Source organism: Rhinatrema bivittatum, chromosome 11 (genome assembly GCF_901001135.1).
Source record: "Rhinatrema bivittatum chromosome 11, aRhiBiv1.1, whole genome shotgun sequence".
NCBI classification, from domain to species: Eukaryota; Metazoa; Chordata; class Amphibia; order Gymnophiona; family Rhinatrematidae; genus Rhinatrema; species Rhinatrema bivittatum.
In genome coordinates, this window is record NC_042625.1 from 102,750,761 (window position 1) to 102,769,530 (window position 18,770).

At 43.7% G+C, this 18,770-nt stretch overlaps 2 protein-coding genes across 2 annotated transcripts in view; both read left to right on the forward strand.

The window, feature by feature from the left end:
* Nucleotides 1-6,118: 6,118 nt before the first annotated feature.
* The window catches only part of PITHD1 (PITH domain containing 1), a 36,231-nt gene continuing 23,579 nt past the window's right edge, over nucleotides 6,119-18,770 (forward strand). Inside the window, exons 1-2 of the mRNA XM_029619621.1 lie at nucleotides 6,119-6,389; nucleotides 7,328-7,371. Coding sequence (XP_029475481.1) covers nucleotides 6,201-6,389; nucleotides 7,328-7,371 — 233 coding nt within the window. The 5' untranslated portion in view covers nucleotides 6,119-6,200. The remainder of the gene's footprint in view (nucleotides 6,390-7,327; nucleotides 7,372-18,770) is intronic.
* The window catches only part of LYPLA2 (lysophospholipase 2), a 134,961-nt gene continuing 122,513 nt past the window's right edge, over nucleotides 6,323-18,770 (forward strand). Inside the window, exons 1-2 of the mRNA XM_029619617.1 lie at nucleotides 6,323-6,389; nucleotides 7,328-7,371. The gene's annotated coding sequence lies outside the window, so the exon portion shown is untranslated. The remainder of the gene's footprint in view (nucleotides 6,390-7,327; nucleotides 7,372-18,770) is intronic.

Sequence of the window (18,770 nt, forward strand, 5' to 3'; positions counted from 1 at the left end):
TATAAAAGTTAAAAATAAATAAATAAATAAAATTTGGGTGTCCCTACCTCCCACAATCCATGGCAATCTCAGGGTGACTGGAAATCAGAAAATCACAGGTATGAAGAGCAGGAGATTTTTAAATCCTTACTAGTTTTAATTATTGGGTGTAATGTGATAATTCTGCTCTTTTGAAATATTACATTTTTTTGGGGGGGGAATAGAACATTTTTTAATTATTGGATTTTGTATTCATCAGTTTTGACATATTTATTGGTGTTTGGGAAATGTTATATGTTCTATTCATTAACTGTTTGAAATATTCTTTTTATGAATATGATTTTACTATTATGATGATTTTATATTTCTTGAGTTGTTTTTTCTAAACTAAAACCTCAGTATTCAGGTTAAATTGCCGTGTTGGCACTTTGCTATTAAATAAGTGGGTTTTGGATTGCAGTTTGGGCACTCTGTCTCTAAAAGGTTCGCCATCACTGGTATAGGGCATGCTGGGGATGTCCAGTGTGGCAAGTCAAAGTCCTAGAAGCTTTGACATGTTTTCTGCCTTGGGGCTCCATCCGATGATGCACCCATGTGTGAGGACTAGCATCCTGCTGTCTTCAGCGAACACCTGTTGTAGGTAAGCAACTCTGCTGTTTTGCAGGCTGGATTTGTGTTCATCCTTTGTTTTGCCAGTTATGTACAGTATGGCTTCCTGAAACAATGCACAGTGCTGTTTTATTTCTTTTATCTTGTAGGATATAATTTGTATTTTTATAATTTTATGTATGTCATGTATGCTAGAACTGTGTGGGATATACATTTTTGAAAATAAAGCCTTCTCAATGATGTACTGTCAGTAGATGTTCTATTATGTGCAATGTTAGTGTTGAGGTACAAAAGACTCAAAAGAACCAAAATACGAATATTACTGTGAAAAAATCTGTCAACAACATCCTGCCTTTGGGAGCATGTTAATGGACGTTGGCCACAGTGGAAATTCTTTTAAACAAAATACTTAGCTTGCTGCTCTCATCTGATTTGTAGGATATCCACACTGACTATGCATGAGTGGACAGATTTACTTACAAGTGCCAGTGTGTATTTATTTATTTAACGGCTTTTATATACCGACGAACGTTGGGAACATCTCATCGGTTTACATGGAACAAAATTAGCAACAGGCTTTACAGGTAACGCATGATTAAAAGAGGAACAAGCTTTACAGGTAACACATAACTAAGGAGGAACAAAAATTATCAATAGGCTTTACAGGGAAAACTTAAATAAACTTAGTGGAGCACTAAATTCGTAAATGTTGAGAAAGCATATATATATACACAGGATTGCATGTAGGATACAAAGATAATGCTATATATAAGTGATGTACAGGGATAAGATCGCAAGGACGGTGAGAGACTGGGGTAGCCGTGGAGAGAAATATACAATGTGGTGATGGAATGTGCGGGCGGTTAGGTGTAGGAGTGCTTGAAGAACCAAGTCTTGAGGTTTTGCCTGAATATTTTTGAGCAAGTTTCCTGGCAGAGAGAGGTTGGTAGTTTGTTCCAGAGGAAAGGGCCTGCTAGGGACAGGGCCCTTTCATTTGTGGCGCGAAGCTTAGTCAGCTTGGGTGAGGGGGTATGTAGTGTGGCCAGGTATTGTTTTCTAGTGGGTCTATTATTGTTGTGAAAGGTGAAATGCTCTTTGAACCAGTGCATGTTCTAGTTGTGAAGGGATTTGTGAATTAGAGTGAGAGCTTTGAAGGTAATTCTCAATGCTATGGGTAACCAATGCAGATGTTTGAGTACAGGGGTTATGTGATCATTTTTGTGGGTGTTGGTGAGTATCCGGGCAGCTGCATTTTGGAGTAGTTGCAGCGGTTGAATGGTGCTTTTAAGTAAGCCCAGCACCATGAAGTTGCAGTAATCTATTTTCGATAGGACGAGGGCTTGTAATATGGTACGAAAATCATTGAGATGTAACAGAGGTTTGAGTTTTTTTTTTTAGAGTGTGCAATTTGAAGAAGCAGCCTTTCAGGGTATTATTGATGAATTTTTTGCAGTTAAGGTGACTGTCAAGGGAGACGCCAAGGCTGCGTACGTGAGGAGGGAAGGTGATAGTAGTGGAGGGATCATTGTTCATTGATAGAGGAGGAGAAATGTTGGGGGGTGAAATGAGGATGAGTTCCGTTTTAGCAGCGTTGAGAGCGAGAAAGTTGTTGGATAGCAAGCTGCTGATAACAGAGAGGGCGGATTTCCAGGTTTCTATAGCTTTATGGATTGAGTCTGTAACCAGAATCAGTATCTGCACATCATCCGCATATATAAAGTCCGGAAGGCCAAGTTTAGCAAGGAGATGGCAGAGTGTATGTAATCTAGCACCTGCATATTGGTTAGAGAGCCTAAGCATGTGCTCCATTTGTGGCTTTATACATCAGGCAGAGGATACCACTTGTAGGGATGACCATGTTTGCTGAATTTTATATCTTAAGTACCTTGTAAATGCAATTCATGTTGCTCATAACAGTAGGGCTGATACAACAAATGTGGGCAGAAAATGGGCACTTGTTAAGTGTGTCATTTATTTATACTTTTTTTGTACGATACAATCATATCAAACCGGTTTACATGGAATGGGGATTAACAATACTTTAAAAAAAAACAAAACAAAAACATGTTCTCTTTGTTCCTCTGGTTTAATAGGCAATGCTATTAAGTCAGAGGAAGTACAGAAAAACAGTATTTTTTGCTTTGTGTACACGTTTTGGGCTGCTCAGCAATTAACGGTTGCTTCAGGTAGGTGTTAATGTGTGAGGGTAAAAATGCATCCATCATAGCCTTATCAACATCTATTTCCATTGGATATTTACTCTTCGCTTCGCAAAGGCAAGGAGGAGAGGGGGGGGGGGGGGGGGGGGTGGTTAAACAGACTGCTATATTGCCTCAGCTCCCTTCCCTTATAAGACACGATTTACACCCAGGCCCTCCCAGCACGAGTTCAACGCTGCGAGTGGGAGGGACTTAATCACGTGACAGAGGCACTGCGCACACACAGCCCGATCCAGTAAAGTCCGTGGGAGAGCGGACTAACGCCCGCTCTCCCGGCGCGCGCGATCCAGTATTTAAATTAGGCGACGCGGTGCAAACGAGGAAAAGGAGGCGCTAGGGACTCTAGCGCGTCCCTAGCGCCTCCTTATGGCCTGGAGCGGCGGCTGTCAGCGGGTTTGACAGCCGACGCTCAATTTTGCCGGCGTCGGTTCTCGAGCCCGCTGACAGCCACGGGCTCGGAAACCGGACGCCGGCAAAATTGAGCGTCCGGTTTTCGGCCTGACAGCCGCGGGCTGAATTAAAATTTTTTTTATTTTTTTTTTTTTACCTTTTTAATACTTTTGGGGACAGTCCGACTAAGTATCGCTATGATATTAAGTCGGAGGGTGCACAGAAAAGCAGTTTTTACTGCTTTTCTGTGCACTTCCCTGGCGCCGGAAGAAATTAGCACCGACCATTGGGCGGCGCTAATTTCTTAGAGTAAAATGTGCGGCTTGGCTGCACATTTTACTTACTGGATTGCTCGGGAATACCTACTAGGGCCATCAACATGCATTTGCATGTTGAGGGCGCTATTAGGTGCCGCGGGTGGGCCGCGTGTTTTCCTCCCCTTACTGAATAAGGGGTAAGGGAAAACACGTGTCCAGAGCAGGGTGACAGTGCGCTCCGACGGAGCACACTTTACTGGATCGACCTGACAGTTCCCTGACCCTTCCAGCATAAATTCAACAATGCGCGTGGGAGGTTTTTTTTATCACGTGCCAGGGGCGCTGCGCCCGCTAGCCCACAGTTCCCGCCGCCCCCCCCCCCCAACACGAATTCAATGCTGCAATTGGGAGGTTTTTTATCACGTGACAGGCGCTGCGCCCACTAGCCCACAGTTCCCGCCGCCCCCCCCCCAACACGAATTCAATGCTGCAATTGGGAGGCTTTTTTATCACGTGACAGGCGCTGCGCCCGCTAGCCCACAGTTCCCCCTCCCAATCAGGAATTCAACACTGCGATTGGGAGGGTCTATCACGTGATAGGGGCGCTGTGCCCGCTAGCCCACAGTTCCCCCCCAACACGAATTCAACGCTGCGATTGGGAGGTTTTATCACGTGACAGAGGCGCTGCGCCCGCTAGCCCACAGTTCCCGCCCCCCCAACACGAATTCAGCGCTGCGATTGGGAGGTTTTTTATCACGTGACAGGCGCTGCGCCCGCTAGCCCACAGTTCCCGCCCCCCCAACACGAATTCAACGATGCGATTGGGAGGTTTTTTATCACGTGACAGGCGCTGCGCCCGCTAGCCCACAGTTCCCGCCCCCCCAACACGAATTCAACGATGCGATTGGGAGGTTTTATCACGTGACAGAGGCGCTGCGCCCGCTAGCCCACAGTTCCCCCCCAACACGAATTCAACGCTGCGATTGGGAGGTTTTATCACGTGACAGAGGCGCTGCGCCCGCTAGCCCACAGTTCCCCCCCAACACGAATTCAACGCTGCGATTGGGAGGTTTTATCACGTGACAGAGGCGCTGCGCCCGCTAGCCCACAGTTCCCGCCCCCCCAACACGAATTCAGCGCTGCGATTGGGAGGTTTTTTATCACGTGACAGGCGCTGCGCCCGCTAGCCCACAGTTCCCGCCCCCCCCAACACGAATTCAGCGCTGCGATTGGGAGGTTTTTATCACGTGACAGGCGCTGCGCCCGCTAGCCCACAGTTCCCGCCCCCCCAACACGAATTCAACGATGCGATTGGGAGGTTTTATCACGTGACAGAGGCGCTGCGCCCGCTAGCCCACAGTTCCCCCCCAACACGAATTCAACGCTGCGATTGGGAGGTTTATCACGTGACAGAGGCGCTGCGCCCGCTAGCCCACAGTTCCCCCCCCAACACGAATTCAACGCTGCGATTGGGAGGTTTTATCACGTGACAGAGGCGCTGCGCCCGCTAGCCCACAGTTCCCGCCCCCCCAACACGAATTCAGCGCTGCGATTGGGAGGTTTTTTTATCACGTGACAGGCGCTGCGCCCGCTAGCCCACAGTTCCCCTTCCCAATCAGGAATTCAACGCTGCGATTGGGAGGGTCTATCACGTGATAGGGGCGCTGCGCCCGCTAGCCCACAGTTCCCCCCCAACACGAATTCAACGCTGCGATTGGGAGGTTTTATCACGTGACAGAGGCGCTGCGCCCGCTAGCCCACAGTTCCCGCCCCCCCAACACGAATTCAACGATGCGATTGGGAGGTTTTTATCACGTGACAGGCGCTGCGCCCGCTAGCCCACAGTTCCCGCCCCCCCAACACGAATTCAACGATGCGATTGGGAGGTTTTATCACGTGACAGAGGCGCTGCGCCCGCTAGCCCACAGTTCCCCCCCAACACGAATTCAACGCTGCGATTGGGAGGTTTTATCACGTGACAGAGGCGCTGCGCCCGCTAGCCCACAGTTCCCGCCCCCCCAACACGAATTCAACGATGCGATTGGGAGGTTTTTTATCACGTGACAGGCGCTGCGCCCGCTAGCCCACAGTTCCCCCCCAACACGAATTCAGCGCTGCGATTGGGAGGGTTTTTTTTATCACGTGACAGGCGCTGCGCCCGCTAGCCCACAGTTCCCGCCCCCCCCAACACGAATTCAACGATGCGATTGGGAGGTTTTTTATCACGTGACAGGCGCTGCGCCCGCTAGCCCACAGTTCCCCCTTCCTATCAGGAATTCAACGCTGCGATTGGGAGGGTCTATCACGTGATAGGGGCGCTGCGCCCGCTAGCCCACAGTTCCCCCCAACACGAATTCAACGCTGCGATTGGGAGGTTTTATCACGTGACAGAGGCGCTGCGCCCGCTAGCCCACAGTTCCCGCCCCCCCAACACGAATTCAGCGCTGCGATTGGGAGGTTTTTTTATCACGTGACAGGCGCTGCGCCCGCTAGCCCACAGTTCCCGCCCCCCCCCAACACGAATTCAACGATGCGATTGGGAGGTTTTTTTATCACGTGACAGGCGCTGCGCCCGCTAGCCCACAGTTCCCGCCCCCCCAACACGAATTCAGCGCTGCGATTGGGAGGGTCTATCACGTGATAGGGGCGCTGTGCCCTCCCCCTAACCTATAGTTTCCGGGCCCTCCCAGCAGGAGCCCAACGCGGCGGTGTCGCGGTTCCGTGTCACGTGAGAGGCTTTAGGGTCATGGCGCACGGGCACCTGGGCGGTGGTTGCTCGTGCGGTGCTGAGCGGGAGGACGCTCCGGAGCGGGGTTTTGCTTACGGGCTCTTCCGTAGGATAGATCTGGCAAGGCTGACGTGTCTGAACGAAAGCCGGGAAGGCAGTGGGCGGCTGGTGTTCAGAGCATGGGAGGAGCGCGGGGATCGCACGCAGGTGACTGGGCCTTTGCTTCAATAACCCTGCAGGCTGGCGCCTTCAGATTTATTCTTTCTTCTTTTTTAATCTACATTTTACGCCACTGTATCGTTTCAAAGGGATTGCCCAAAGAGGTTTAGCACAATGTCAAAATGTAGTATAAGTCGATAAAAAAACACATCCTAAAAAATCTATCCTGACTCAAAATGCAGTGCATGCTAAGACTGCAGTTCCAATAATCAAAAGTATATCTTTCAGATAAGTCTTTGGGGATCAGACCTGCAAAATGCGGTACAGCGTATAAGTAATAAATGTTATTGGAAATTACCCCCCCCCCCCATCTAAACAGTCGAGCACAGTTTAATAGCCCCCTCATTCTCATCGCCCGAAACAGTCAGTAAAACAATTCTACTAGCGTCCTTGCCTAAGCAAGTTAGCAAGATCATAAGTTAGTTGAAAGGAGCAGTGTAAAATGTACATTATTAAAGGAGTCAGCATCTCAAAATGATTGGGGGTGCTCAACAATACAGATTACCTCTCGCTGCTCAATACTGAGGGTGCTCATGTACACCTACAGTGCTGGAACCTATGGACATTATTAATATTTAAAATGCTTACAGGGTGCATATGAGCCACATTTCCGCTTTCCATGATGCAAATACTGATAAATACCAAGGCCGGGCCTGATGGGATGAGCTCTCAACATTATTTCAGCAACTGTGGTAACTTTAGTACCAGCTGCCCTGATGCATCCTGTGTTCCCTTAGGCTATACCAATGTCGCCCTTGCTATGTTCCAAGGATCCTTCTCAACTTGTCCAAGCTTTAGAATGCGGATACTATGTTCCACTCTCTCCAAATTACATTTGAAAATTTTAAGATATTCTGAATGTTAAAATTAAAGCACAGAGTATATTTACTAGAAATTGTTTTAGTAGCTTGTTTCTTTTCTTTCAGTTTGTAGAGAGTGATGATGATGAGGAACTTTTGTTTAATATCCCGTAAGTATTTCTTGTTTGAATAAGTTGACCATTTAAAGATATTAATAGCATTATGTCCTGCTTTCTAGTTCCACCTCATAAAATGTACCATGCTGGACGATAAAACCCACTATTCTGTTTCTGACAGTGGCTAGTCGGGGTTAGTTTATTTAGTTTAGTTTTAATCTTTCTATATTGTCTTTTTATATTAATCAAAGCAGTTTACAATATACTTGGCAATAAATAGGAGTTCCTAATAGGAAAATGCATTGTATGTAGCTCACTCCAAAGTGTAAGAAGTAGAAACACTTGGACATATCTGGTTAATAATTGTTGATGACCTGTCCAGGAACTTGTCCAAACCATATTTAAATTCTGTTGTACTACTAACTGTGACCACATTCTCTGTCAGCAGATACCATAGTTTGATTGTCTGGGAAATGGAAACCCTCCCCCCCCACCCCCGAAAACTTTCTTAAATGTGTTTTAAATCTGCTACTGGTTAGTTTCATGGAGTGTCCTCTTGTCTTAGGGAATGTTTATTTATTTTTCCACACTACTCGTGATTTTATAAACTTCTATAATATTCCCTCTCGTCTCTTCTCCAAGCCGAACAGACTTAATCTCTCAAACCTTCCTCCCTTAATTTTGTTGTGGTTCACTGTACTGCCTTTAGTTCTATATATTTTTTGAGATGTGGCAATCATAACTGCACACAGTAGTTAAGGTGTGGTCACACTGTGGATCTAATCACCTTCAATTTCCCATGTTATAATCATAGCTCATTTCAACAGCTCATGTGTTTTTTGTAAATTTTGTGGGGTATGCAAAATTTATTTTGTATACACAATTTTTCTCTCTGTAAATCATTTAACTCAAAGCCACTTTTAAGACCTGATTAGAGTATTACATATCAGTTCATTTGGAGACATCCCATTCAGAATCACTATAGTGAATAAAAATGGTTTATATTTACTTCCCAAGGTTGTGGATGGGATTGCTGTTGAGGTCTGGAATATCATCAGACTTGGTATCGGCCATGGACCAAATCTGCAAGAATTAGAGAGATTGTGGATACCCTTCAAAGGGCTCTGCTCAGATAAGTGGTGATGGGAATCTGCAAGGGATGGAGCATTACTGGTCTGGTACTTAAAATGGAGAACAGTAACTCTAATATCCTGAAAACCAGTGATATCAAGATGGTATGGTTTGATATAATGGCTAAGATGGAGAGATGGAACAGCAGCTAAATTAAAAGGAGCTATAATGAAAGCAAAAATCTTTATGTAAGAAAACTACCGGTAATAGGAAAAGGAGACTGTGATGGTTCTCCATAGAGATGGTTGAAAAACTAAAGACAAAAAGATCAGCATTCAAAAAATGAGGAATCTCAAAAAAAACACAGGGAAGAATACCTGGTGAAGCTGAAAGAAACAAAAAAAAAGTAATCAGGATTGCACAAGTGGAAGAAAAGGATTGCTAAGGAGGGGTAAAGTATGACAAAACAATTTTAACATGTCAGAGAAAGGAGGAAGGCCAGAAGCAGAACTGTATGACTGCCAGGTGACAAGGAGCAATGTGTGGAGAGAGATGAGGAAAAAAAAATATTAAAAACTTTAGTTGATTATTGACTAAGGAAGACTGCTGTTACATGGCAAGAGTATGGACAAGTGTGGGGTAGATACCACCTCATTTACAAGAGTGTTTGAATGGTACTAACAAAACTGAAAGTTGACAAGGCCATGGGGCCAGTTGAGGTACATCCCAGGATACTAAGGAAGCTAAGAGAGGTGCTGGCAGGTCCACTGAAAGTTCTGTGGTTCTACAAGATTGGAGAAGAGCTGTTGTGGTCCTGGTTCACAAAAGTGGTAGCAGAGAGGAGGCTGGTTGACCTTATCTCAGTGGTGGGAAAATTCTTGGAGACTCTGCTAGTGAATATCTATTAATTCAGTGGGTTTCAGGATCTAAGGATGCATATTTTACCAGAGGAGGTTTGTGTCAAACGAATCTATTTTTTTGACTGGGTAATTAGAAAATTAGATCAAAGGTGGGCAGATGATATATTTACTTAGATTTCAGCAAAGCTTTTGCTACAGACCGCATAAGAGGCTTATGAATAAAATGAGCAGCCTGGGAGTGGGTCCCAAGGTGCTGGAATAGGTTGAAATTGGTTGACTGACAGTGGTAAGGGAACTCACTAAGGAGAGAAGGGTAATTAGTAGGGTGCTTCAGAGCTCGGTTCTGGTGCCAGTTCTATTCTATATGTTTGAGTGGATAAATGTGAACCGGTAGATGTAGTGTATTTGGATTTTCAGAAGGCATTTGACAAAGTCCCTCATGAGAGGCTTCTAAGAAAACTAAAAAGTGATGGGATAGGAGGTGATGTCCTTTTGTGGATTACAAACCAATTAAAAGACAAGAAACAGTAGGATTAAATGGTCAGTTTTCTCAGTGGAAAAGGGTAAACAGTGGAGTGCCTCTGGGATCTGTACTTGGACCGGTGATTTCAATATATATACCGGTATGTTGCGACCGTCACTGCCCGACGTCTCCACTACGCCCATCTTACCGCTTTGGCGACTCCCTCTTTGCCTGGGAAAAGTTTGGCTTCCGTGGCGTCCTCATGCCATCCTCCTCCGGCGTCCCCGGACCGGCTAGACGCTGCACACCGCCATGTTTCCACGACCTAAGGGTGCACGCGGCGCGGCCCCCAACTGAAGTACCAGCAGTGGCGCGAACTTCAGGGGCGTCTCCCTGAGATGACGTCATCCACACCGGATATTTAAGATCTCTGAAATCGCTAACGAATTGAGTTAGCAAAGGTTTACCGGACATGGGTTACTCTACCTAAGCTACTCTGCCTCCACGGACTTACCAGGGGTACCCGCTCCTCGGGGGCCTCGTTTCTCTTTGCTTTTCAGATCGCAGTCTGGAACCGGTACTCGCTCCTCGAGGGCCTTCGTTCCCGGACTTGCTACTGAATACCACTTCTGCCAGGAAGTCACCGCTGCCTCTAACATCAGTGAGTTACCTTCCCTCTCTCAGAGCTTTCCCTGGAACCAGGTACTCGCTCCTCGAGGGCCTACTTCTTTCCAGCTCCTGGGCTGCTTCCAAGAACTATTGTGTGAGTGTTACCATCTAGGTTCTGTTCCTGAACTCTGCATACCCTGCATACTCACTATATTCAGTTTCTCTACAGCTCAGTTATCCAGGATCGCTGTTCCAGTATTTGAGGGACTACAGCCCAGCCGAGCAATTCAGCTCACTACTGCCACCTCTGGTGGTTCCATATACTGTCTAATAAAAGAACTAGTGTGTGTCTCTCTCCATACTCTGAGCCTGACCGGTGGTCCCTGTCGGCATCTCCCCTGGGGGCATGATCATCTGCTACCGGCCCAAGGATCCACCCACAACTACCTCAAACACTAACAATATATAAATGATCTGGAAAGGAATACGAGTGAGATTATCAAATTTGCGGATGATACAAAATTGTTCAGAGTAGTTAAATTACAAGCAGATTGTGATACATTACAGGAGGACCTTGCAAGACTGGAAGATTGGGCATCCAAATGGCAGATGAAATTTAATATGGACAAGTGCAAGGTGATGCATATAGGGAAAAATAACCCTTGCTGTAGTTACACAATGTTAGGTTCCATATTAGGAGCTACCACCCAGGAAAAAGATCTAGGCATCATAGTGGATAATACTTTAAAATCGTCGGCTCAGTGTGCTGCGGCAGTCAAAAAAGCAAACAGAATGTTAGGAATTATTAGGAAGGGAATGGTTAATAGTACGGAAAATGTCATAATGCCTCTATCGCTCCATGGTGAGACCACACCTTGAATACTGTGTACAATTCTGGTCTCCGCATCTCAAAAAAGTTATAGTTGCTATGGAGAAGGTACAGAGAAGGGCAACCAAAATGATAAGGGGAATGGAACAACTCCTCTGAGGAAAGACTGAAGAGGTTAGGGCTGTTCAGCTTGGAGAAGAGATGGCTGAGGGGGGATATGATAGAGGTCTTTAAGATCATGAGAGATCTTGAATGAGTAGATGTGACTCTGTTTACATTTTCGAATAATAGAAAGACTAGGGGGCATTCCATGAAGTTAGCAAGTAGCACATTTAAGACTAATTGGAGAAAATTATTTTTCACTCAACGCACAATTAAGCTCTGGAATTTGTTGCCAGAGGATGTGGTTAGTGCAGTTAGTGTAGCTGGGTTCAAAAAAAAGGTTTGGATAAGTTCTTGGAGGAGAAGTCCATTAACGGCTATTAATGAAGTTTACTTAGGGAATAGCCACTGCTATTAATTGCATCAGTAGCATGGGTTCTTCTTAGTGTTTGGGTAATTGCCAGGTTCTTGTGGCCTGGTTTTGTGGTTTTGGCCTCTGTTGGAATCAGGATGCTGGGCTTGATGGACCCTGTGGGGAGATGCGCGAAAGGCGGAGAGTGCCGTCTGCTCATGGGCAGAGGCCGGCCCCGCCCCCACTCGAAGAGGGAGCGGCAGATTTTGTAGCGCTATGTTAATTTAACTTTTCTTTCTGAGTTGTCCTTGAATTCAACACCCTGTTTTTTGTAACTTTCTCATATATCGCTGGTTTTCCCTTGTTTTGCTGTAAACCGGTACGATAAGATATTTGTCTTGAGTATCGGTATATTAAGATTCTAAATAAATGAACGAGTAGATGTGAATTGATTATTAAAGACCTCTATCATATCCCCCCCCTCAGCCGTCTCTTCTCCAAGCTGAAAAGTCCTAACCTCTTCAGCCTTTCCTCATAGGAGAGTTGTTCCATTCCCTTTATCATTTTGGTCGCCCTTCTCTGTACCTTCTCCATCGCAATTATATCTTTTTTGAGATGCGGTGACCAGAATTGTACACAGTATTCAAGGTGCGGTCTCACCATGGAGCGATAGAGGCATTATGACATTTTCCGTTTTATTCACCATTCCCTTTCTAATAATTCCTAACATTCTGTTTGCTTTTTTGACTGCCGCAGCACACTGAGCTGACGATTTCAATGTGTTATCCACTATGACACCTAGATCTCTTTCTTGGGTTGTAGCACCTAATATGGAACCCAACATTGTGTAACTATAGCATGGGTTATTTTTCCCTATATGCATCACCTTGCACTTATCCACATTAAATTTAATCTGCCATTTGGATGCCCAATCTTCCAGCCTCACAAGGTCTTCCTGTAATTTATCACAATCTGCTTGTGATTTAACTACTATGAACAATTTTGTATCATCTGCAAATTTGATTACCTCACTCGTCGTATTTCTTTCCAGATCATTTATAAATATATTGAAAAGTAAGGGTCCCAATACAGATCCCTGAGGCACTCCACTGTCCACTCCCTTCCACTGAGAAAATTGTCCATTTAATCCTACTCTCTGTTTCCTGTCTTTTAGCCAGTTTGCAATCCACGAAAGGACATCGCCACCTATCCCATGACTTTTTACTTTTCCTAGAAGCCTCTCATGAGGAACTTTGTCAAATGCCTTCTGAAAATCCAAGTACACTACATCTACAGGTTCACTTTTATCCACATGTTTATTAACTCCTTCAAAATGTGAAGCAGATTTGTGAGGCAAGACCTGCCTTGGGTAAAGCCATGCTGACTTTGTTCCATTAAACCATGACTTTCTATATGTTCTGTGATTTTGATGTTTAGAATACTTTCCACTATTTTTCCTGGCACTGAAGTCAGGCTAACCAGTCTGTAGTTTCCCGGATTGCCCCTGGAGCCCTTTTTAAATATTGGGGTTACATTTGCTATCCTCCAGTCTTCAGGTACAATGGATGATTTTAATGATAGGTTACAAATTTTTACTAATAGGTCTGAAATTTCATTTTTTAGTTCCTTCAGAACTCTGGGGTGTATACCATCCGGTCCAGGTGATTTACTACTCTTCAATTTGTCAATCAGGTCTACCACATCTTCTAGGTTCACCGTGATTTGGTTCAGTCCATCTGAATCATTACCCATGAAAACCTTCTCCAGTACGGGTACCTCCCCAACATCCTCTTCAGTAAACACCAAAGAAAAGAAATCATTTAATCTTTCCGCGATGGCCTTATCTTCTCTAAGTGCCCCTTTAACCCCTCGATCATCTAATGGTTCAACTGACTCCCTCACAGGCTTTCTGCTTCGGATATATTTAAAAAAGTTTTTACTGTGAGTTTTTGCCTCTATGGCCAACTTCTTTTCAAATTCTCTCTTAGCCTGTCTTATCAATGTCTTACATTTAACTTGCCAACGTTTATGCATTATCCTATTTTCTTCTGTTGGATCCTTCTTCCAATTTTTGAATGAAGATCTTTTGGTTAAAATAGCTTCTTTCACCTCCCCTTTTAACCATGCCAGAAATCATTTTGCCTTCTTTCCACCTTTCTTAATGTGTGGAATACATCTGGATTGTGCTTCTAGGATGGTATTTTTTAACAATGACCACGCCTCTTGCACACTTTTTACTTTTGTAGCTGCTCCTTTCATTTTTTTCTAACTATTTTTCTCATTTTATCAAAGTTTCCCTTTTGAAAGTTTAGCACAAGAGCAATGGATTTACTTACTGTCCCTCTTCCAGTCAAATCAAATTTGATCATATTATGATCACTATTGCCAAGCGGCCCCACCACCGTTACCTCTCTCACCAAATCCTGTTCTCCACAGAGAATTAGATCTAAAATTGCTCCATCTCTCGTCTGTTCCTGAACCAATTGCTCCATAAAGCTATCATTTATTCCATCCAGGAACTTTATCTCTCTAGCGTGTCCCGATGATACATTTACCCAGTCAATATTGGGGTAATTGAAATCTCCCATTATTACCGCACTACCAGTTTGGTTAACTTCCCTAATTTCTCTTAGCATTTCACTGTCAGTCTCACCATCTAGACCAAGTGGATGGTAGTATACTCCTATCACTATAGTCTTCCCCGACACACAAGGGATTTCTACCCATAAAGATTCAATTGTGCATTTAGTCTCGTGCAGGATGTTTATCCTGTTGGATTCTATGCCATCCCGGACCTAAAGCACCACACCGCCTCCCAGGTGCTCCTCTCTGTCATTGCGATAAAATTTGGACCCTGGTATAGCACTGTCCCATTGGTTGTCCTCCTTCCACCATGTCTCTGAGATGCCAATTAATTCTGCCATCTTACTTTATCCACATGTGTATTAACTCCTTCAAAAAAATAAAGCAGATTTGTTAGGCAAGACTTCCCTTGGGTAAATCCATATTCACTGTGTCCCATTAAATCATGTCTTTCTATATGCTCTGTGATTTTGATCTTTAGAATAGTTTCCACTGTTTTTCCCAGCACTGAAGTCTGGCTCACTGGTCTATAGTTACCTGGATCGCCCCGGAGCCTTTTTTAAATATTGGGGTTACATTGGCCACCCTCCAGTCTTCAGGTACAATGGATGATTTTAATGATAGGTTACAAATTGTAACTAATAGATCAGAAATTTCATTTTTGAGTTCCTTCAGTACCCTAGGATGCATACCATCTGGTCCAGGTGATTTGCTACTCTTTAGTTTGTCAATCTGGCCTACTACATCTGCCAGGTTCACAGTGATTTCGTTCAGTTCGTCTGACTCATCACCCCTGAAAACCATCTCCGGAACTGGTATCTCCCCACCATTCTCATTAGTAAACATGGAAGCAAAGAATTCATTTAGTCTTTCTGCAATGGCCTTATCTTCCCTAAGAGCCCCTTTAACCTCTCGGTCATCTAATGGTCCAACCGACTCTCTCACAGGTTTCTTGCTTCGGATATATTTTAAAAACGTTTTTATTATGAGTTTTTGCCTCTATGGCCAACTTCAATGCAGCGTGAAAACAGACGGCAGCATTCATTCGTTCAAGAGGCTTAGAAGTTGCAGCAAATTTAACTATGTTAAATCTGTTTTTGTTAAATATGTCATCCAACATTCAAATAGTTCATGGATAGTGCTGGAATGATCCTAATATATTCTGTTACATTTGTGGTTGTTTTACAACACCCAAAGGACAAATATATCTGACTTTGTACGAAAAGCTTATCTTGCATATTTCAGGGTTAAACTGGGTGACCAGGACAAACCTTGGGCACCACATAAAGTGTGCAGGACATGTGTTGAAAACCTGAGACAGTGGACTAAAGGTCAGAGAAAAAGTCTCAACCTCAGAGTTCCAATGGTGTGGCAAGAGCCCCACAACCATGTTGATGACTGCTACTTCTGCATGGTAATTATTACAGGCATGAACACAGACAAAATCGTCCATCCAGTACCCAAATCTCCCCTCAGCTATAAGACTGGTTGCTCACTGCGACGAAGTCCCTGTACCTATCTTCAGTACTTTGGAAAGTTCCAACGACAATGAATTTTTTCATTCCAGTTTTTCCAAAGACGCCAACGAAGATTTCGTGGTCTCAGAAGTTGATGCCAGAATGTGCCAGCCATTCACTCAAGCTGAATTGATTGACTTGGTATGAGATCTTGATCTACCAAAGTCGTCAGCAGAGTTACTGGGTTCAAGGCTAAAGGAAAAGAACCTGTTGGCTCCCGGTACCACATTTATGTATTCTAACAGAGAGAAAGATCTTCTGAAATATTTCCATATGGATGAGGAGCTTTTGTATACTGCATCGACTTCAAAGGACTTATTTAGTTAATGGGATGTGATAGTTATGTAGCTGATGAATGGAGGCTTTTTATTCACAGTTCAAAGAGAAGTCTAAAGTGTGTGTTGCTTCACAATGGCAATAAATTAGCTTCCATTCCTATTGTTCACTTGGTAAATATGAAAGAAACTTATGAATCCATGAGAACCATTCTCCAAAATATCAAATATAACGATCATTGCTGGATTTTATGTGGTGATCTCAAGGTTCTATCTCTGCTTCTAGGACAACAAAGCAGTTACACAAAATTTCCTTGCTTCTTGTGCCTTTGGGATAGCCGAGCAAAGGCAGAACATTATACAAGGAAAGAATGGCCCGCTAGACAGAAATTTAAGATCCGTGAAAAGAATATTAAGAATGAACCACTTGTTAAACTTCAGAAAGTGTTCCTCCCCGCATTGCATATAAAATTGGGACTCATGAAACAGTTCATTAGGGCTTGGGATCAAGATGGTGAGTGCTTCAAGGTCCTGTGTACCAAATTTCCTGCTCTTTCACATGAGAAGTTGAAAGCTGGCATATTTGATGGCCCGCAAATTAGGCTTCTAATCAGACACAGAATTCCTCAATACCATGAAAACCCTGGAAAAGGATGCTTGGGCTGCTTTTTCTGACGTGATTATAGACTTTCTTGGCAACTTCAGGGCCAAAAATTATAACCTTTTAGTTCAAAATTTGTTGATTGCTTTTCAAAGACTGGGAGCAAACATGAGTGTCAAATTGCATTTCCTTGATAGCCACCTGAACTACTTCCCCTCAAATCTTGGAGCTATGAGTGAAGAACAAGGAGAACGCTTCCACCAAGACCATGGAACACAAACATGATGGCAGACTACTGCTGGTGTTTATAGCATGACAACCCTGATCATAACTATTCCAGAGCATCCAAAAAGAGAACATTTCTCCCTAACAATTAAAATTTACACAACTATTGCTCTCTTGGTTAGACAATACTCATTTTTTGCATGAAACAAATATATTATATGCTATTGCTTCTTCAGAACTTATTACCCTCTATATTCGACTTTATAATTTTTAATCAAACATTTCTCATTTGTGAAAAAATTTGATGTATTTATATTTTTTTATTTCATATTTGGAATCAGCACCTTTCATTTGGATAAAATCAGCAAAAATAATTAGGTCAGCAGAAAAGGTTTTTTCAAATGTAGACCAGTAAGTTATCTAAAGGTGGTGAAGCAATGGGACAAGGCAATGACTGGGACCAGAGGGATGTTGGGCTGCATAAGAAAGAAGACAAAGGAGGTGGTAAAAGATTGAATTGTGTTCAGTTCTGGAGGATGTATCTCAAAAAAGATATAGAGAGGATAGAAGCGGTCCAGAGAGAGTCAAGCAAGATAGTGTGAGTTCTATACCCTAAGACACGAGATGAGAGATGGGGAATATGGGACAACCCACAAGAATCAAACCTTTTGTAGTAGAAAGGAAGCTGTTGGTGTAGGGGGTCATGATTCGATTTTATGAGGAGGTAGACTAAGGAATAATGTGAAGAAGGGTGCTGGATGTCTTGGAAGATGTGATGAGGACAAGAACAATGGCGAAATTCAAATGACATGGGATAAACACAGAGGATCCATAATGGCTGGAGGAAGGTGGCAGCAGAGGAAATCAAGCTTCTTGGGCGGCTGGAGGAAACTAAGTGCAGAAAATAAGCTTCTGGTGCACAGAAATTTGGAAACATCGCCAAGGTGCAAATGAAAAGAAAAGATAAGTCTATGACCCATTTGCATTCTTAAAAATTGATAATGCGATGAAGACACGGCAGTCTCCGCTTTAAAACAATCCTATGTTGGGCAGTTGTGTTGATTTGTAATCGCTGGCAAAACACTGCAGTCTCCGGTCGTTTTAAATCCAGTTTGTGAACCTCAGATTAGCGCCATTCAAACAAATAAAAAAGAAGAAAGGTGGTTGAGGAATGACCAAGATTGGCGCCATTCAAATGAATTAATAAGGCACACGGTGGCCATTTTTATAAAAAATAAGAAATCAAAAGAAGCGGTGAGACCTATGATTGCAACAACTGGACACTGAGAATCTGTTAATTCAGATATCCTACCAGTACTGAGGTCCTCCCCTTTTCATCAAAAAATGTTGTTTATATTTTTGAGATTAATAAAAATTAAAAGATAAGATTTTAAGGTACAATTAAAGATGGAGGAGGCATATAAGGACAACTGATGGTTGTTGTAGACTAGTGAATATTTTTTCCATAATGGCTAGAGGAAGGAAATGAAGAGGCAAGTGGCAATTTTTGGTGTAACATTTTTGCATTGGGGTAGGTTGCATGGAGCAGCACAGGGATAACCTGCTTGGAGTGGATGGATCTTTTTTTGGTCTTTATCTGCCATCATTTGCTGTGTTGCTATGATCAGGTCCCAGTTGGAATGTATGTCCTGTGATTAATTTAATACGAGCACCCATAGGTCGGACACAGTGAATGCTTAAGCTTCTTGAGAGAAGCCAGGATTATAATGGTGATTATCACATGGGAAATTGGATGTAATTAAAGTCCATGTGTATGATTGCTCCTTATCAATCTTTTAAGAGTTTAAAATTTATTGTTCACACATAGATTCATTGGGATTTTATATTCCCATCATGGAGCTGTACAGAGATGGCATTCCTAGTTTTGTTTTCTTTTCCTTTCTAAAGTGGAATGGAGGAGTAGCCTAGTAGTTAGAGCAGAGGCTGCAAACCAGGGAAGCAGGGT